The sequence below is a fragment of the Podarcis vaucheri genome (assembly GCF_965113315.1).
Source record: "Podarcis vaucheri genome assembly, chromosome: Z".
Taxonomy (NCBI): Eukaryota; Metazoa; Chordata; class Lepidosauria; order Squamata; family Lacertidae; genus Podarcis; species Podarcis vaucheri.
The window spans coordinates 44727013-44748782 of record NC_138758.1 but is presented as its reverse complement, the minus strand read 5'-3'; the positions used below and the strand labels follow the sequence as shown (position 1 = coordinate 44748782).

At 44.9% G+C, this 21770-nt stretch overlaps 1 protein-coding gene across 1 annotated transcript in view; it reads right to left on the bottom strand.

The window, feature by feature from the left end:
- The window catches only part of PAPPA (pappalysin 1), a 243570-nt gene that overhangs the window by 169332 nt on the left and 52468 nt on the right, over window positions 1-21770 (bottom strand). The window contains exons 3-6 of the mRNA XM_082208779.1: window positions 17660-17805; window positions 10172-10465; window positions 7701-7893; window positions 1527-1648 (exon numbers count right to left, since the gene is read on the bottom strand). Coding sequence (XP_082064905.1) covers window positions 1527-1648; window positions 7701-7893; window positions 10172-10465; window positions 17660-17805 — 755 coding nt within the window. The remainder of the gene's footprint in view (window positions 1-1526; window positions 1649-7700; window positions 7894-10171; window positions 10466-17659; window positions 17806-21770) is intronic.

The following is a 21770-nucleotide window of genomic DNA, read 5'->3' as shown; positions in this document are numbered from 1 at the left end:
CAAATAATTTATAAACTCCTATCCTTATACTTAAGGTATATTATCTGTCTTTTCTTGCTGCCATATGGAAAAGTACATGAACCTGACCTTTGAAGAGTTTGTAAACCTTTTTTAACTTACCAAACATGTGGTTTCTTTCTATGCTAAGGGAAGTGGGGAGCTTTGGAAATGACTTGGAGGGGGATATTTTAAAGGTCTAATAGCCTAGAATCCCATGTTTTACTTTGCTGCATATTTTGTTTTTTTTAAATCTCTACTGGGGCTCTCTCACCAAAGAATACTTGCTCCAAACCTGTATCTAGACATACAGAGAATTGTTTTATTTTACCATATCTAGTATCCCCTCCTTCTAAACCAAATCTAACCAATAATTCCTGCACTGCAGGGGTTTGGACTAAATTACCTTTGATGTCCCTTCCAACTCTACAATAGAGAGTACTACTAGGCTGGGAGGTATTGGAGAAACTTGCTAAATATGTGCGTGAAGCTTAAAAAACCCCAGTTAAAAGCAGGGGAACCTTCAACAGTTTAGTAAAGTAAGCAACAAGTGGAAAACCTCTAAAATACGGCAGTCACAAAACTTTCCTGACTTTCTGAAAGCAGCAGCTGTTCGAATCAAACAATGGTGGGGGTGCTAATTATATTACAGATGGGCCAAAATCCTCTCCCCATACACTTTAATAGGAGACATAAAGGTAAAGGTAAAGGGACTCCTGACAATTAAGTGCAGTTGCGAACGACTCTGGGGTTGCGGCGCTCATCTCGCTTTACAGGTCGAGGGAGCTGGCGTTTGTCCGCAGACAGTTCTTCCAGGTCATGTGGCCAGCATGACGAAGCCGCGTCTGGTGAAACCAGACCAGCACACAGAAACGCCGTTTACCTTCCCACTGGAGTGGTACCTATTTATCTACTTGTACTTTGACTTGCTTTTGAACTGCTAGGTTGGCAGGAGCTGGGACCGAGCAACAGGAGCTCACCCCTTCACAGGGATTCGAACCGCTGACCGATAAAAGTGCGAGATGAAATTTTGACATACCTTGAATATTATTTAGCAATGGGCAGCACACACACACAACCCTGTATTTCAGTTTGGACATAGAAATGACTTGTCAGTTATGCTTATTTACATCTGTGCATGTGTGTGTGTGTGGGGAGGTAACCTTCCTTCCCTGACAACTTTACATTCATAATGTAGGTTGCACTATATTAAACTGATTTAAGAATCTCGCTGAGAGTCCTGGACACTAATCTTGGCTCAAACAAAACAAAGTAAACATCACCACTGCTTCGTGTCTGGGCAGCAATGGTCCTTGTCTCACGAGACAGTCAAGAACTACCGTATAAGCAAGGCAAATTTGTGCCCCAAACCTGCTAATTATGAACTTCTCTGCTATCATTCGAACTATATTATTTTTTCATTTTTCTTGTTCTCTTGCTTGGTCTTCTCTTCCTTCCTCCTCCACTGTTGTCACAACCACCCTCCACTTTGCTTCTTGTCCATTTCCCTTCCCCCAGAGTGAGGTCACCTTCTGCTTCACGGGGACTCCAGTGTCCGGATGGGTCACATGGCATCGGTGATGAGGCTCTGAATGCATACTGCACAAGGGTCCTGCCTTCCACGCAGAGATCACAGGCTGATCCCACTTCTCTAGGAGGCCAGGAAATAAAAAAAAGAAAAGAAAATGCACCAACTTAGTAACAGTTGAATTCAATGGAATAAAATGGGACAAGATAACAAGTTGAAGATCGCTTAATCCTCCCACCTCGCCTCTTGATATGGCACACCAGAGAAAGAGGCAGAAAAGATGCAATTTGCCCTTCCACATAAATTTCTCTGTGCTTGGAATCCAACTTCCCCCAGCACAGCCAGTGCTGAGAGATGGTGGGAGCTGTAGTCCAGCAACAACTAGAGAGCTTCTAGTTACACACCCCTAGTATTATGGTCATGTGTACCTTGGGGTGGGCCCTAACCAGGACTGCCCTGTAAACCAAGGTTTGCAAGCTTCTTTTAACCCTATGCCTGCACCCTTGGTGCTCGTTAGCTTTCTAAAAAAATATTAAATTGGGGCCTATCTGATACCAATCCCAGGTAAGTTAGGTTCCCTCCACTAGAAAGCATCAGTCATACCTTTCTGGACATGCTCTTAAAGAACTGCAAAACAAGTTTTGGTTTCATCAAGCAATTTGCCTCCAAACACACATTTGGAAAGGAAACCTCATGCTCATTAAAGGAATTGCCTTTCCATTCAAAGCATGGAGACTTGGAGTGCAACTTCGAAAATGAGAGGAATGGGGTATATTTCACTACTTTGGAAGCTCTGGGTCCCTTCCTTATGCGCTAGAGATGCAGGCATTTGCAAGGGAAATTAAAAGCCAGCAAGCCAGTCACATGAATGTCCAAGAGGGCTTCCCAATCGCCTCCTTAGATCAAGAAGTTTGTACTGCACAAATCACTGCCATTGTGGAAGAATTAAAGAGATAGCGATCGCTGGAACTGCGGAAATGACAGCCACCTGGGTGATGGAGAGCGTCTCTCTTGCTCAAATGGGACTCCGCAGTCACGCCCGTCAAAAATATCTGCCTGCGTCAGTCCGGTGCATATTGAGTAATTGCAATGGCTGGGGATAACGAGATTAAAAACTGCTTTGATGCAGTCAGGAAACGAATGGGTTGGGGGGGGGAGTCTTCTGTTTCTGCTCCTTTTTCATATTTATTTGAATCCAAGAAAATGCTTCATTATGACAAGTGGTGAGTGTGATGTGAACAGCAGCACCATCAGGTCATTTTTGATTCTGTACTTAATGGACCTAAACTCCCACCCCCCCCCACTTCCACCCCATTTACATGACAACATCTGTGACTCCACATCAAATTTTAGTAAGCCCATCTGGCTGTGCTGAGGACCCTCCTGTTCATTCTGGAGAATGGGGCCCTGGGCACCTGCCCCAAACGGCTGCCCGTGCAGCATGTGGGGAAATGCATAAACTTCAAGGCCTCCATGGGTGTCTCTGCATGCTCAACTTGATAATCTATTACATATAGCCATTATCAAGTCTGCTCCAGTATTTACTTGTGCTTACTTAGCAGCCCAAGTTCACATTCATTTTAAGACTCTAGCATACAACACCTGCTTTCTGAGAGCACCTGTGCAGTGTCTCACCTCCTGCTACCAGCTCAGTTCATTATAATAATAGAACTGTAGAGTTAGAAGAGACCCTGAGGATCAGCTAGTCCAACCCCCTGCGATGCAGGGATCCTGCCCACAGCTGTCCCTGAGTGGGCTCAAAACATCAACTTTCTGTCTAACAGCCAGATGCACTGACCCATTGCACCACAGAGATTCAGGGCTTTAGAGCAGAGGTCATCAAATTAAAGCCTGCGGGTCGGATATGGCTCACCGGGCTTGTTAATCCAGCCCATGAACTTTGTGGACCATGCCACCCACTCAGTCAGTCTCTGAGCTATACAGGTGCGGCATAGAGACCTTGCCACACGGAGACTGACTTCTGTGACGCGGCACGGCTTTTGATTGGCTGCAGGAAGCTCCTGCAGCCAATCAAAAGCCACAGATGCCTCTGGGTACTGCCCCTTCCTTCCCACTAAGGTGGCCAAGCGGGAGGAAGCAGCCGAGCAGGAAGGAAGCGGAAGCGGCGCAGAGGCTGCCTCTGTCGCCCAGGCCAGCACCATGGGCTCTGTGCCCTGCTGAGACAGAGGACGCCAATGCTGTCGAAGACGAGGCAGCGTTGGCAGCTGTGTCATGAGTGGCATAGGTGGGGGGGGGCTTTCAGGTGGTGGGGTGCTTTCGGGAGGCATTGGGTCCAGCCCCCCAGAAGGTCTGAGGGACAGTGGTCCGGCCCCACTCCTGAAAAAGTTTGCTGACCCCTGCTTTAGAGCATCAGACCTGGGGGGACAAATGTGGCCCTCCAGGCCTCTATATCTAGACTTCAGAACTCTCTCCAGGTAACACATCTTGCTGCCCCTGCTTTGCACCCCAAGTAGTCTTGCTTGGCTGGAATGTGTCCCTGAATTCTGAGAATTCCCTTCTTGGCAACTTTCCAAGGACCACACGCCAGTGGTAGATGGGGCCAGATGAAAGCAAGTGCAACAATGAATGTAATTCTACCTCTGTACAGCAGACTACTTTCTACACACACTTACACGTACTTTTCTGAGCAGCATCATGTGAGGGAGGTTCCCTGCTACACTCCCTGACTTTGGAAACCTTGCAAGTTACTGGAGGAGAGGGACCGTGAGCAACATCATGTTTCTAGGACCAGTGTGTTCCTCGTTATTTCTGCTCTCGCCAGTGCAATCTTGTTATATTTCTCGTACAGAAATGTTGGTTTTATTGTTTTATTGTAAATATTGTTATTAATGTTTTTACATTTCTACCTTTTTAATTGTGTTAAACCATTTAGGGTAAAGGTAAAGGGACCCCTGACCATTAGGTCCAGTCGTGACCGACTCTGGGGTTGCGGCACTCATCTCGCTTTATTGGCCGAGGGAGCCAGCGTACAGCTTCCGGGTCATGTGGCCAGCATGACTAAGCCACTTCTGGCGAACCAGAGCAGCACACAGAAATGCCGTTTACCTTCTCACCGGAGCAGTACCTATTTATCTACTTGTACTGGTGTGCTTTCGAAGTGCTAGGTTGGCAGGAGCAGGGACCAAGCAATGGGAGCTCACCCCATTGCAGGGATTCGAACCGCCGACCTTCTGATCGGCAAGTCCTAGGCTCTGTGGTTTAACCCACAGTGCCACCCCTGTTGCTGTTAAACTATTTACTTGTTATTAAATTGTTATTGCAATGGTGTTAGCGTTGTGATCTATTCCTGGATTCTTTGCCATAGCTGTTTTGAACATGATTCTTTTCATGGAAAGGCAGCATGCAAATAAAAATATTGCATTGGGATGTCCTCCATCGGGGCAAGCAAGAGGCATGACCGGAGTTCTGAGCTGAGCAAAAGAACACCCAAGGAGGGAATGAAGTAGGGTTGGTGTGAGGCAGGGCCTGAGGAGAGTTTGGAGGGCTACATAGAGAGACCATTCCACTATCTTAGATCAGCGATAAAGCAACAGGAACTGACCAAGGCATCAATTATTAATTCAGAACAAGAGTCTGAGGAATTTCCCTGTTCTGCCTTTAAAATAAAATAAAAAAAATCTCTGTAAGATTTATTTATCCTAGGCTTGAGAAACTGAGAAAATGATGACATAACTACTGGACAATGTCTTCTTAGATATCCACAAGTTATGCCAATTCCATACTACTGAAACCCCAATGGAAGGGTTTGTCAAAGAAATCTAGTGTTGACTTAGGGTATGATCACTGTGTTATGAAATCCTAGATCGAACAGGCCAGCCATTGTGTGTTACTTAAGTACGAACTAGCCAGGGGTTATTAAAAACATACTGATTGAGGTTGAAGACGTATGTCAGAGAGACGTATTTTGTTACATAACAATTAACCTTGTATCAGTATGTTTTTAATAGGCAGATGGAATTTATTTAACATACAATAACTGCTTTATGAAATATAAATTAAATACATATTGCAAGAACTTAATTTACCCTTTTAGAAAGAGAGAGAAAAGATGGTGGCGGTGGGGAGTAGTGGTGAAGGCAGGGAAAACCAAAGGCCACTTCAGACATAAAGGATTGTATTAAGCTAAGATCCACTCAGAGGAAACCTACTAAAATTAATGTGCCTAGCTTAGTCATATAAATCAATTTCAATGAATCTACTCTAGCACTGGGCACAACCCAAGGTCTTTTTCTCATATGAATGATTCCAAGCATTTCCTTGGGACTCTGCCGTTCAATCATGAATACTGCATAGCCCATATAGGAGGGGTTACCAATGGCATCTAGGGGTGCTAGTGTGTGTGCCCCAGTACTGTCTGTGCCTCCCACAAAAGGTCTCCAAAAAGGTCACTTAAGAATCCATATCAGCTTCTCCTGCATCAAATCCCCTCACCACCACTTAGAGATGTCCACATTTTATTGGATGCCAGGACTGGACACCTCTAAGAGAAGGGTGACAGTGACTGACACAAATGTGTCTTAGCCCATTGATGGGGCAGCTGATTGGGGAGTGGCATGCCCTTACCATTCTGTTCCTCTTTGTCTGCTCTTTTTCTTTTTCTTTTTACACTTTCTCAAAATTCCAAATGTGTCCACTGACACCCTCCTCCCCCTGCAACAAAAGTTGGTAATCCCTGTGATAGCATGGTAGGGATAGAGAAGCATCCTGAACGTTGACTGAAATAGGATTGTGCTTATCTGAGTGCCCAGCTTAAGCACTCACCAAAGGACCAAGAGCCTATCTCTATGGCTTCCCTCCATGACCCCTGCTGGCAGGGCCACCATCCCAGCAGAAATGGACACAAATAGAATCACATCCCTGCTGGGAATCTGGACGCGTGTGCCGTCACCTCTGTTTCCTTCCCTGCTGCCACAAGGCAGGGGATCAAGTGAAGGAAGCAGAGTAATTAAGACAAGCCTGATGGCTTAAGGCCAATGGTCCATCTAGTCCAGCATTTGTTCTCGCAGTGGCCGACCAGATGCCTGTGGGAAACTCACAAGCAGGATTCAAGCACAAGAGCCTTCTCTCCTCCTGCTGTTTCCAGCAACTGATATTCAGTCACCATGCCTCTGTCAGGGGAGGTAGAACATAGCCATCGTGGCTAATAGCCATTTGATAGCCTTGTCCTCCATGAATTTGTGTAATTCTCTTTTAAAGCCATCAGAGTTGGTGGCAATCACTGCCTCTTATTAGGGAGAAAGAAAAAAGCGAACTGTCAGAGGCAGCAGCTTGAAGCTGGGGCCAAACAGGCTCTCCCCACCAGTGGCATAGCGTGGGTTGTCAGCACCCGGGGCAAGGCAAGTAATTTGCACCCCCTAACCCGTGGATTTGCGCCCCCTAACCTGTGGATTTGCGCCCCCTAACCCTAACCCCCAGATGTTGCGCCCGGTGCGGCCGGCCCCCCCTGCACCCCCCACGCTACGCCATTGCTCCCCACAGCTAAGTTGCAGCAGGTTCTGAGGTAGGCCCTGCTAGTCTAGAAGCTATTTTATTTTATTTTATTTATTTATTTAATGGTCCACTTTTTTCCTCTGAGGAAACCAAAGTAGCACACATGGTTCTCCCCTTTCTCATTTTAATCCCACAATAGCTCTGTGTGGCAGATTAGGCAGAGAGAGAGAGATTGAGTAGCCCAAGGTTACCCAGTGAGCTTCATGGCCAAGTGAGGATCTGAACCCTGGTCTCCCAGGTCCTAGTCCAACACACTAACTGCTACACCATGTGAGGTAATCATATAGGCACCTGTAGACTTTGCATTTGGAATGGAATTATGTATTTACTTGCCCCACGCCTGACATCATATATATTGTCAAGCAAAGGGCAGGAGGGCATGGCTTGCAGGGAAGAAACAGCCAAATTAAGATGCTTCCTAGACCTACTTAGACCAGTGGGCCAGATAAACCTCTCCCCACCCCCGGGATCCCAGAAACTAGCAAAAAAGACAGTGTCTTCTTTTCTCAGGGAGAAAAGAAAGAGAACTGGGGATTTTAGCCCAGTTATATGAGCTCCCCAACTATAACCTTAACCTGAACAACTAATTGCTTCTCCACTGCCATTTACCATCCCCATCTTTCAAAGTCAGACAAACAGGTGTGCATTGTCCCCACCAATTCACCTTTCAAAGAAGTGCCTGTCTATGGGTGGAAACCACTCCAGGGTGATGAAGGTCCCCATTCGGTCCACGATCTGTGGTGTGATAGCAATGGGGGCAGGCTTCTTGACAGGTTGCCAGCTCTGATACACGAGGTCCAGGTAGCAGTGCATCCTTGCCACCTGGTTGGGTGTGAAGGAGTTGGTGCAGTCATCGTCTGAGGGGATAAGGCAGGGTGGAAACAAGTCACACAGTGTTGCACATGTGAAAGAGAGGAGAGAGGGGATGGGAGGGGGGAAGAGTTAAATAAAAAGAGTTAAACTGTGAACATGGCTGCTCTATAAGCTCTCCTGGGTAACATTGCATGCTTCCCTGGCATTCTACAACAAAGAGCTGAGCAGTAGCAGCCTCAACTGAAGAAAGCAAAAATAAGAGAAAGAAAAATTAAATACTGGACCACAAGACTTAATTATCCTTTCTCTTTACCTCCTAGTGATCTGGAAGGGAAATTTCAGAGCAAATTAGCGGCACTGCTCACAAAGCCCTTCATTTAGATGCAGGATAGACAATCTGTGGTCCTCCGGATATTGTACAACACCAACTCCCATCAGCACCCAGCTAGTATGGCCAATGGTCAGGGATGCCAGGAGGTTGTAGTCCAGCAACATCTTGAAGTCAATGAGAGCCCTAACCCTAATTTAAACACATCTGCTGCCAATCACACAATATGAGATGGGAGGGTCCAATCAAAAGTATTGGGATGATGGGAGGAAAGCCCTCCTTGTAAGTGCCACATGACTTCTTGTAGCCTTGCGCACTTCATGCATTTCTCTCAGCTGAGTTTACCTAAAGGAATGTAGCTTGGATAGGTAGAAAAGTGGGGCGAGGGAAGTGGACAAGCTTCTGGATGAAGAAGAGACTTATGATCATTCATCCACACATCCCTTTGCTCGACGAATTAGAAAGCCCTTGCTTTATTCATTCTTCTTTTGTTCTAAAAGGTGCTGAATTCAGATGGGCAGGCATAAACCAGAACATGTAGTCATCAGTGCTACTGCTGCAAAGTCAGAAACCCGGGCAAGAGAGGTTGGCATGACCCTATACTAGGTGGGGAATGGCAAATTTTAATTTCCTTCAGATTCTCACTTTTCCAATCTTAAATTCAGTTCTCATTGTTAATCATATTAGTGTCCTGATTTTTTAAAAATTAAAAAAACCTAATGAAAATGCATCAACATCTTAGTGTACATTTCTCCTAATAAACACATTTTATATGCCATTTCCCCCAGTTTAATGCATATGTGTATGTTATTATCACCAATATATGTATTTTTAAACACACTTTAGTACATGCATTTTGACTTAGCTGGAGAACTGCATTGCAAAATGAGAAGGGTGAATTTTGAAGGAAGGCTGCTTTTCGGTTTGTGCATTTATTATTTATTTTATTTTATTTTATTTTTAACTGTACTTCACCAAAAGATTTCAAGCAGTTCACGAGATAAAAATGTAAGACCAAAGCACAGATAAGTAGCTAAAACCGAAACAACAAAATAATAACCTCCCGCAAACACGTTAATTTTTAATTTTTTTTTAAACTGCTCTTACCCATTTTCTTTGAGTCAAACTATTTGGCCCTGAATATTCAGCTGATGAACAGTTTTTGATGGATACAGCTTTTATTCCCCTTAAAATTGGCTTGGACCAATGATTAAATACCCTGTGAGTATTCAATATAATCTTTCCAAACAGATAGTAGCCTGTGCGGTCCTGTTTGGTCATCACTGTCTTGGCCACTGGGACAAATAAAGGCATTCACTTGCATCTTGTTCTGTGGGAAGACTGACTGCTTAGAGAACATTTTCTTATAGCTGCCCTGGGTAAAAGTGGCAAGGATCAAAAGGAGCAGGACAGGCCTCATCCCAGGTCCCCCCCCCCATGCTCCCGCTCCACAGTATCTCTGGAGGCCTTCCTCTCCAGTTAATCTATTCTCCATTCAGCAGCAACCATGTGCTCCCCAGCAGCCCCCTTCCTCTCTTCCATCTCCACAGTCCAAGGCCAAGGCCCACTGCTGCAGTTGCAGGATACAAACCTCTGACTACCCCCACATACTGCATTGTTTTGGAAAGTGTGAATTAGTTAGGTTCACCTCTAAATGCAAACTTTTTCAAGTTTCTCCTCATCTCTATCCTATACTTGCCTAAGTCAGAATTAAGTCTCAATGTTTTCAGTGGAGATTATTTCCTAGTAAGTACGTTTAGAACACATGTGCTATCAACATTTTTGAAGCCCAGCTGATCAAATGAAACGTAATTGCACTGGTTCTCTGTCTCACATGTTCTAGAAAGTGCTTAACTGACTGGCATCAACCTGAACATGTAAGTTTCACCTTTGCTGCAAAAAACTGAAGCCTGAATAAGTAACTCTAAAGCTTGCTATCAACATTTTGAAAAAGGCCAACTCTAGTAGAAAGCTAGGAAGGGAGGGCAGAGTACCTGTGTAGCTCATAAAATTGTTAAATGGAGTGTCCTGGAAGCTACGGAAACCACACATATCATTCCCAGGGGTTGGATCACCACAGGTCTTGTGTTTTGGAGCTGGATTTGTGTCATGGCAGAGGTCACCGGTCTCAAAGGAAGGTTCTGTTTCCATGCATGGATCATTGCAGGAGAGGATCTCGGAGATTCCTCGGAAGACGTGGTAGAGCCCCAGACTGTGCCCTATTTCATGGATCATTGTATGGGTGTGTCCCGCTATGCCATAGAAGGAAGGATTCAGCACAATTCCCCCTGTAAAGAAAGAGAGATAGTTGTTTTTATACTCATATATGCAGAAACATCATGTGATGGCTGTTTCCCATTGGGGCTGGTAGAGTGGAAGGTGGGGAAGACAATGGGAGGTGGAGCCACAGCCGATGACAGACAGATCCAGTCCCTGAATGGCTGTATGCAAAAAGACAGGCAGCTGGGGCCTTACTGGGGTTGGTGAGGCAGTGCTACTTTTGCCCTCATGGCCCAGAACACCAATGAGGAAAGGTTTATGGAGTTGGGTATGTTTAGCCTGGAGGTGATTAAGATGTGGCTATGATAATCATGCTCAAATATTTGAAGGGCTGTCAGAATAATAGTGGAGCAAATTTCATTTTTGTTGTGCAAGAGACCAGGAACTGAAATAATGGACCCACAAATTATAAAAAGCGGGATTATGACTAAGCATTAGGAAGAACTTCTTGATGGTACAAGCTGTTCGACAGTAGGGCAGACGGACTTGAAAGGTGACGCAATCTCCTACATGGAAGGTTTATAAGCAGAGGTTGCATGGCCAACTATGACCTTTGAAGTCCCTTCCACCCCTATGATTCCCTGTGATGGAATCATTCAAGCGCTATGATTCATATGCTATGATTCATTATTTACGCACTATGATTCATACACTATGATTCCAGCTCTATAATTCTGTGATAGCAGGAGAGCAGGAGCAGAACTCAGTGAAGGACCACCAATAAATGGCTTTCAAAGGGGGTTGGGCAAATTCATGGAGAAGGTAAGTCTCTCAAAGGTTATTAGTCAATATGATTATACAGTGGTACCTCGGGTTACAGACGCTTCAGGTTACAGACTCCTCTAACCCAGAAATAGTACCTCGGGTTAAGAACTTTGCTTCAGGATGAGAACAGAAATTGTGCGGCGGCAGCGCGGCGGCAGCAGGAGGCTCCATTAGCTAAAGTGATACCTCAGGTTAAGAACAGTTTCAGGTTAAGAACGGACCTCTGGAACAAATTAAGTTCTTAACCCGAGGTACCTCTGTATAAACATAAGAGGAGCCTGGCTGGATCAGAACAAAGGTCCATCTAGTCCAGCATCTTCTTCTCACAGTGGCCACACAGATGCCTCAGTGAAAAGCCCACAAACAGGACCTGAATGAAACAGTCTCTCCCCATTTGTGATTACCATCAACTGGTATGCAGAGCATACCACTTCCATCAGTGGAGAGAGAACATAGGCATGGTGTTCAGAGAAAGTATATTTTCACTGAATGCTAGTTGCTGGGGCATAAACAACAGGGGAGGGCTATGAGCTTCACACCCTCCCTGTGGACTTCCCAGATGCATCTGGTTGGTCACTGTTGGGAGAAAAATTCCTAGACTACATTGACATTTGGTGTGATCTAACAGGGCTCTTATTATGTTCTTCTGTGGGCAAGCAAAACAAGGCAGATTTATCTTAGGATAAGTCATCCCCAGTGCTATTTTTCTAGAAAAAGAGGTGCTGGAACTCACTATGAATGCCTCCTTTATTCTCTTAAGTGGCAATGGCACCCACCTGAAAGATACCGGAACTGAGTTCTGGTGAGTTCCATCTGGGGGGGGGAAAGCCCTAGCATGCCCATTAATTTTAGTGTTACAACTGTGCTAGGTGAGACTCAGAAGTGCCATGATCACTCCCTTATTTGGTTTGTAAAAATAATAATGGCAACAGCTGCAAGAGAATTCAATTCAAGAAAAGGTGGTCATTGGGGTGGGCCTTTTTAAACCTTATCTCCAGCACCATTTTCTCAATCCACTTTACTGCCCCACCCTCCCAAAGCTGCTATTGGGAAAAACCCTGCAGGCGTCATATGAGCAACCTGTAAATGTCCCTGCATGGGGCAAATAGGGACTTTGTGGGAGGTTTACCATTGGAAAAATTGCATAAGCCATTAGATGAAAAGCTGGGCTGGGGAGGAAGGAATGCTTTAATCAATAATAAGTTAGCAACCAGCAGGAGTCAAACTTAGCTCACTGCAGCTTCTCATTACAGAAGCGCTGAATCGCAACCCGCACGTGTGCAGACGCGGGTTGCAAACACTGCAGGTTGCGAACGTGCATCCCGCACAGATCAAGTTCGCAACCCGAGTGTCCACTGTATAGTGTGCAGATCAAGGGAAGTAATAGTACAACTCTATTCTGCCTTGGTCAGACTACACCTGGAATACTGTGTCCAGTTCCAGACACCACAATTTAAGAAGGATGTTGACAAGCTGGAATGTGTGCAGAGGAGGGAAACCAAGATGATCATGGGACTGGAAACTAAGCCTAATGAGAAACTGTTAAAGGAGCTGGGTATGTTTAGCCTGGAAAAGAGGAGACTGAGAGGAGATATGATAGCCATCTCAAGGGCTGTCCCATGGAAGATGGAGCAAGCGTGGTCTTTCCCCCCGCTCTGGAGGGTAGGATTCAAACCAATGGCTGCAAGTTACAAGAAAGCAGATTCCGACTAAGCATTAGGAAGAAATTTCTGACAGTAAGAGTTCTTCAAAAGTAAAACAGTCTCCCTTGAGAGGTGTGGACTCTCCTCTCTCTGAGGTTTTTAAGAAGACATTGGATGGCCACCTGTCATGGATGGTTTAGTTGGTATTCCTGCATTGCAGGGGTTGGACTAGATGACCCTTGGGGTACCTTCCAACTCCACAATTCTATGATTCTATTATAAGTATACATGAAAACAACAGAGACAGTGTTTTGCCAGGTACTAGAAAATACAGACTTCTCAGATAAAGGATTCGTGGATCTGTCAATATAAGCTTCTCATTTTTCCAGCCGTAAGAACATCAGAATGTAAGAGAAGCCAGCTCAATCTGTCCAATAGCTCATCTAGTCCAGAATGCTATGATTCCATTACACCTTTGGATAGGGAAAGTGAACAGCTGACAACCGCGAGGAGGAGGAGGACAGTCAAGGGACTCTAGTGGTCAACAGTGAGGTCCTTGCTGAGGTGTGAGCCTTCACAGGTGCCCAATGTGCTGTTCCTTTGGTGCTGCCACTAGACAGTGTGTGTGAATGAATAGCAGCAAGAGAGAATCCATGTTGATTATTTTGCTGCAAACCCATCTCAAAGCTTATCTCCCTACCATTCCTCCCCACCCCATCACTAGATATATTGGAAAAACACTCCCTAAGTGAGGAGATAAAAATCACAATACAGGCTGGCTCAATTTCATCAGGGCTTAAGGCAACTGTGGAGGTTGTTTGATTTTCTTATTTATTCCTTTTTTAGACCCCCCTTCTTTTGGTGGAGGTTATGTATATTTTTCACAGCTGTCAAGAGTCTAAATCAATTGCAATCTCCCCACCAAAAAGATAGTTTCCCTCGACCAGATGATCTATATTCCAAAGCTAAGATCCGGACAGTGGTGCATATTTCATCTTATTTTTTCTTATTAAATACATATTGGATTTATAGAAAGAAAAAGAGTATAGAAAGATTAAGCAGCAAAGTTCTTGCTGAAGGAGAAAAGGTGGGCAGTGAGGGCTTTTAAAACAGGAAATTAATTTTTTCTCCTTCTGCCTTTTTTTGGGGGGGATGAGTCAACTTCAGACTGTCCACTGATTATATTTTATTGTGATGATTACTCTTGCACTCATTTTTATATAGAAAAAAAACCCCAAAGAAACTGAATCCAAGGTACTAAAAGATGCTGCTTTGGACCATTAAGAGATTAGTTGAAATCAAGAGAAGAGACAGTGGAAAATACCTATGACTGGTCCAGCAGGAGGTGCTACAGGAGAGTACAACACCAATTAGCCAAAAAAATCTAGTTATCTGAATTAAAAAAGCCTGCTTCTGTTCCCAAGCTGCTTGCCAGCCCTTCAGCTCTCCCGTTGAAGCTCATCTCTCTCTCTGTGTTTGTGCTTCTACATACAAAGCACCTTATACCAAGTCAGCCCACTGGTCCAGCTAGACCAGCTTGCTCAGAATTGTCTATTTTGCTGGGACAGTGATTCCTTAGAGTCTAAGGAAGAGGTCTTAAACATCTCCTTTCATGACATTCTTTTGACTCTCCCAAGCATCTCTCAAACTCACCTCTTTCTCTTCTCCCAAATAAAGTGTTGTGGTTCGAGGACCCGCCCCCCGCAATGTGAAATGAATACGCAAGGACACGTGATATAAGGTTAATGGGCAAGAAAAGGCCACAACTTTATTGATTACAGCAGTGAAAAGGTATTGGCTTAGGCATTGGATGTCTAAAACAAGGTGGTTTATTCACCAGGAGGTGGAGCCTGTTGATACTAATCCAACTATAGGCTCTCCCCTGATGTCACCGAGGGTCGTGACATGGCCTCCCGCCAAGCAGGCATCAGACAGAGTACACGACTGCCAGATTCCTTTAACGGAATACCCAAAAATTGAAGGCATAGGCGATGGCCACACCTAGCCCTTCGACACACCACAACACATTATTCCAATGCCTAAGCTACCCACCAATACCACAAAAGTTGTGACGATTGCTACGAGGTAGGCGAAAAAACCAAAAAGCCTAATGCCAAATGGAAAAACTCCTACCAGGCCCCCTGGACAACCAGGGTGACCAACCTAAGGTCCATAGCAAGGCTAATGAACTAAGACCCTGAGCTCAAAGGGAGTGGAGGGTGGGTGACTTGCGATGAGACGACGGCGAAGAATGAGGCCGAGGAGAGGCTGGCCCCACAGCAAAAGGCTGCTGTACACGCCCCCTCGAAGGCACCTGGTTGGGTGCCGGCCGAGGGGCGTGGGCGCCAGCCAGGTTAGAGGAGGAGGCAGGGGGCTAACGCCCCCTGCTAGGGGCGGAGCTCGGGCTCCCGCCCACAACCACTCCCCTCTCTTCCAGGGAGGAGAGTCTTTATATACTGAGTCAGACCACAGGTCCAACTAATGCTGTATTGTCTATGCCGTTGGGACAATGGCTCCCCAAAGTCTTCCATTCATTTGTCAAGCCCTCTCCCTCTCTCCCCTCACTCCCTGTTGATACACAGCTCCTTCTTGCACAGAGCCAGGCTCCAATGAAGGCACCTGTTTGTATCCCCTCACAAAATTGCACCCAGGGCCACAGCCCCCATGTACCCCTATGCTATGCCTCTGTGACTGGTCCTCTGCCTCTGACATTTGCCCAGGTGGGGGCCAGCTTCTCTTTCATACCCAGGCCAAAAATGAGGCAAGGACTGAGAGAAGCTGTGGCTTGAGCCACTGCCAGTCAGTGTAGGCAGCACTGAGCTAGGTGGACCAATGGTTTGCCTTTGCATAAAGCGGATTCCTATGTTTGTCCCATCATCCCTGATCACTGACCCAATATGCTTTTTCTAAGTTAATCAGCATGCGCTGAAGCTTAGTTAGCCTTTCCCCCCACCACCACTGGAGGCAGTATGGTGTAGTGCTTAGAGTTCTGGACCAGAACCTGGGAGAGCAGGGTTCTAATGCCCACTCAGCCATGAAGCTGATTACCATACAGGGTTGGGAATTATATAAAAGCAGGCTATAAATAATTCAGAAGGACTTATCTCTATCCCCCTTAATACAGTCATTTTTGCAGTCTTTCCTTAGCTGCCTATAGTCATCAGCAGTGACCCTGTGATACCACCTGTAAAGGGATTTTTCAACATTAAGCATGGATGCTATATCACTTGATGGGTCTAAATATTGTAAGCCAGCTGTTGTGAGTGAGGGTTCCAGACCATTCTTCCCCACCTCCAGAAGCCCCCATCATGTCATTTCATCATGCCATGTCATTCCCAGGGGCTTTGGAGAGAGAGAGGGGAGAATATGCCCAAAGGCCCTCTGGAAATGGTGAGTTTTCCTCACCCCCGAATTGTTAACCCTCTGAAAATTGGTTAAAACCACTACCCTGCCATTTCTCCACTGGATGCTTTACCCTGGCCCTATCTGGCTGTTCCCCCACCATGAAACTCCAGGTGACATCCAATAGGGGTTTCCAGTGGTGAAACAAAGTGCATTTAGCCAGGAATTTTGCCCAGGGTGCAGCCTCCAGAGGACACCACTGAGGCTCTTAGTCAACCAATTAGCTTCTCCAATATGGACACATATCCTCAAACCCTAGGTTAGTTAAGGACATGCCTTCTCACCTAGTTCCAACTTCCACCTAGCAGTCTATGACTGCCCATGATTGGTTGCTCCCACCTTACAGCCTGACATACAGATCTTCAAGGACACCCAATTGGGACAAGGAAATCAGCTGCCTGCATTGCGAGCAACAATTGCAAGGTTAATAAGTCACAGTGTTATATCTCCCCCACTAAAATAACGTGTTCCCTCACTCAAAAACCTTTGCAAATTCCACACGTGGAGAAGATGCCCTCAGAAGCAACTTCTTTGAAAAAGGTGAAATACTTCTGTCTTGATATCATTTGAGAAATACTGTAAAGTGTTTGGGGTTTATAATCTAATATTTTCCTGGTTGTAAGCGAGGAAGCGAGGAATGGTGAATATTGTTTTGATTTATATATTATTATTATTATTATTATTATTATTATTATTATTATTATTCGGTGGGCTACTTAAGACTATGACTGCAAATGATAAGAAATCAGGATAAAGGTTAACAGCATCCTGTCCTTTCTTCTTTGCCACAAGGAGCAGTCCACAGGGAGGAGATTCTCCCTTTTCAAGGTCTGCCTCTTCAGTTGCCGAGAACTGCTGAGGAACGCATTGCTGGTGAGGAATGCATTGCTGTTGTGCTCAAGCGCTGCTTGTGGGCTTCCCATGGGCATCCAGTTGGGCAAGGAAAGGATGCTGCATTAAATGAGCCTCTGGCCTGATCTAGCAGGACCCTGCTTAAGTTCATAGGGAGATGATTTGGCTAATTATCCCAGCTATAGCAATGCTTGGACCAGATAACTGCAATGCTGGGACTCCCAACCTGAGACTCATGGGCTAAGGGCCCAAAGATCTACAAGAGAACCTACCAGGCTTTCTAATTCTAATTCTCTTGCATTGACTGTATCGTTTCTCTCCTCTAAGGGCATATAATTGGCCAACATGAGAATGGAACGGTGGACGAGACTGGGCCATTGACCTGGACTTTTCTAATGTTCTAATGCATAACAGTAAGAAAGGCCTGTTGCTTTTGCCGTCTAACTATGAGCTTCCCAGAGCCATCAGGCTGACCACTGTGAGAACAGGATGTTGTTTGACCTGATACTGTGGAGCTCTTCTGGTGAACCAATGACTTACCCAGGTGTACCAAAGCTTCCTTGTCCCACGGCCAGGTAGCTACACCTGCCAACTCTTCTTCAGAGCTGTTAGCAAAGAAGATGTTGAGATGCGTTGAGCCATCCAGTTGGAGCCTGTTCTTAAGTTCTTTGACGTCTAAATAAGCTCTGCAACAGAAAGAAAGATGAGAAAATATCACATAAATAAGAAGCGACCCCCTCAAAACAGACAAAAGTCTCATAATATGAGCTAACATCAGAATGGGTATTGGGCTGGTGTAGAATTGTGAGACCCTCTCCCCATCTTTTTTTTCCCTTTGGGAAGATCCAGCAACCATAAGGCTACATTTTGACCAGAATGGGAGTGCCAGTGGGAATGATGAAGAATCACCCATAGAGGACCGACAGTGTTTCCAGGTTCAAATCACCCCATACCTTTCAGCTGTGGGACCTTGAATCTCACTGAAGAGGTAAATCTGTACTTGAGCTACAGATTGAATGCTCTGGCATTTTAAAGGAAGGAAGGAAGGAAGGAAGGAAGGAAGGAAGGAAGGAAGGAAGGAAGGAAGGAAGGAAGGAAAACACTTTCACAAAGAGTCTAGTTTATCAGGAAGAAGAGACGCAAGCTAAAATTATCCCAGGCATGCTGCTTTTCTGTTTATGGAACGTTAAAAACAAACAAAATTTATTTATTTATTTAAAAGGATGGAGGAGAATCTAGTCATGTATAAGCCTGCCCTGATCTGATGTGACTGTGAGCCAAGGGCTAATGTGTGATTACTGACAGTCCTGCCCACAATCACTTGGAGTAAGCTAACTGAGACCTGTTTCTTATTGCATAATGACTATAGGCACTATACCACTTCAGAATGCAACCAGCGGCTCAGATCACTGACTCATTTGGGAAATTGCCATCTCATAAATGTAAAGATGACTCAGCCTGGGGGGATCCCCCTTTGCTCCTAGCTCAGTCTTTGTGCATTAGCTCACTAAGACTACCTGGGTCCCTAAAACCCCTTCCTGATGTTCTGTGAATGCATGCAGTGGATGGCATAGGGATCACGTTCGTGCTCCCTAACTTGCCCTGAACTCCACAGGCTCATCTTATTATCTGAATAGAGTTAATGTGCATGTTTCTCAGTGTTAAGTGGTAATATTGCAAAACACAGCCTTCCCAGCTAAAAGGACAGAGCTCACATCAGTGCAGGTGTGTGAATGAAGATGTTGTTCAGGCACCCTACACCAACCTAGTGCCCTCCAGCCAGTATGTGCAATGTGGGAAATTAAAACTGCTTTATGTTCTAACAATGTCCTATGATATAGCATCAACTTCAGGGCACCCACAATGCACTAGAGCAGGGTGGGGAACCTCAGAACCTGGGGGCTATCCTGACTTCTCTATCTGGCTTTCAGAACTTTCACCAAGCCATAAACCTCACTTTTCCTGCTTTGCGCCCTCCTCCTTGTTAGTTTCTGCCAGACTGGAATGTGTCATTGAACTCTGGTAATGCCTTTTGCTTGCCCAGATGGAACATAGAGACTGACCTATTGTACTGGTCAATGATCGTAATAAAGATTTGTGGTGGTGGTGGTTGACCTATTGTACAAAGGTAAATCTTTACATGCATTGCTCCTCCCCCTTTCCCCCTAGCCCCACCCACCCTTGGCATGTGGTCCTTAGAATGCAGCCATCAGGGAAGAGAGTACCCTGCCCAAATGTAATGCTACATTAGGAGGCATGGTGGGAAATTAAAATGGCAGCTTGCTACAGTGGTGCCTCGCAAGACAAAATTAATTCGTTCCGCGAGTTTTTTCGTCTAGCGAATTTTTCATCTTGCGAAGCACGGTGTCGGAAAAGTTTTGGAAAAGCTTCAAAAATCACCAAAAACCTCAAAAAAGGCTACCACACCGCGTTCTATGAGTTCATCCTCGAAGTCAAGTCGCAACTGTATTAATGGTGTTAAGAAAAAGGAAACAAACTTGCAAAAAACGCAAGACGTTTTCGTCTTGCGAAGCAAGCCCATAGGGAAATTCGTCTTGCTAAGCAGCTCAAAAAACGCGAAACCCTTTCGTCTAGCGAGTTTTTTGTCTTGCAAGGCATTCGTCTTGCGGGGCACCACTGTATTAGGCAGTGGCTGTTTGACCCAGGGCAGAGGTCAGCAGTTGGCCCTATCAGGGCTGGGGCAATGTGCTGATGGGACCATGTCATGGGCACAAAGCCCCAATCCCCATCCTTCAATGCATTCATTACTAAGTGTGTAATGGGGTCAGCTCTTTGGGGCTGCCTACATCTCACTCCCTTCTCTGCTGCTAAATGCATTGTGTTCTAACACTTGGACACACACACAAAAAGGGGGGGGGGAGCAACATAGCCATTGCTATTTCCACATCCCTGCTCAATGAAAAATCCCCGCCTGGTCGAACATGGAAATTCAGCACAAGAATTCAAAATGTGATCAACATGCAGCTGAACCCTCACTCTTAGTTCTGTAAGGTAACAGTGCATTTTGAAACCTGCAGTAGAGGTGAAACCAAGACTCAAATTACTGGGGAAGGGGGGGGAGAGGAAAGGAGGGAGGGGAGGGAAGCCCCCCCCCACTCTCATGCCTTTGGAGACAGCTCTCTTAGCAACTGCTTTTAGAAAGCTACAGAGGGGGTGATTTGGCTCAACTTAGAGGGAGTCATGACCCATAGATTTTATTAAGGATCCTCCCACCCCCATAATAATAATAATAATAGAAGCGGATAAAACACGTATCCAGAAAGTCAAAGCTAGTCTTAGGGGCACAAGGACATCAACCTGTCATTCCTCTCTTGATGCCTCATTAGCAACGCAGACAAGCACCTCATGGGAGATTGCTGAGGCTATCAGATACTCTGTGCTCAGACTCAAGAAGCGTGTGGCACCAACAGGAGCCCATCAAACTCTCACAATGAACTGCTGTTGTTTTGCATCGCATAATGTAACAACAATGATAAATGCAGCTTAATACTCACTTGCAATTTAAAGAGCCTCTGGAAACAAAAAAAAAAAAAAAATTCCGTTTTATTTTTGGTGCCCGTTACAAGCCTTCTAAATTAAAATCTTTACCCCGGTTAGTAACTGTATTAGACTTGCAGTTTAAAACCACAACAGCACATACATAAACTGCATTTTTTCCAGATTTTTTTTTATTTTTTCACAATATAATAAAATTATATCTAGAACCAATGAAGTAAAAAAGAAAGAAAGAGAAAAAAGAAAAGAGAGGAGAGAGACAATAGAAATAGCAACAAACACACAGCCCCCTATTCTAATTCTACCCTAATCTTCAGTCCACATACAAAGAGGTCCCCAGCTCTCACCTGAGAAGTTTTTCCCCTTCCTCAACCTCACACCCTGAGGAAAACCCATTCTTGCCTGTCTCTCATACTGTCTCCCTTTCTTTTCACCATAACCCCTCTATGTATAACTTCTTTTCTACAACTAACAGTACCAGAGCACTATCAGAAATTAAAAATAATAAAAAACAAAGGAAAATTATAGATGATATAGATATATAATTGTGCCCTCTGATCCTCGGATGAATAGTGGTATAGACATTTAATACATTATAATATATAATATATGCAATTGTTTTAACTGTGTGGGTTTTTTTAAAAAAAACGCACAACGATTTTCCATTTAAAAAAATTATATTACATATTGCTTCAGGATGCCTCATGAGAAGTGATTCATAAATAAATAATCATAACATCAGAATAAAAGAGAAATACATTACAATAAAACATATGTAATAACCCATAAAACAGGCCTACTTAAATAGAGGCACAATATTCAACAGCAAAAAACAACAACCAATGAACAGCAAAATCATCCTCATCAGTGAAATGTCTAGGACAAGAGATACATTTTACCTGGTGATAAATGTACATTAAGGATAGTGCCAGGTGGATTCCACAAGCAGGGAGTCACCACTGAAAAGGCCCTTTCTTTTGTCACGACCTGCCAAACCTCCCCTGGTAAGAGGCCCCTGGAGTGTCAGTTACAGACTGAGGGGTTTGTGTAGATTGTAGCAGGAAAGTAAATAATCCATTGTCACATCACAACCTCCTCCCAGTGTAGGCACTTCTATCTCACTTTTCATTCCAAG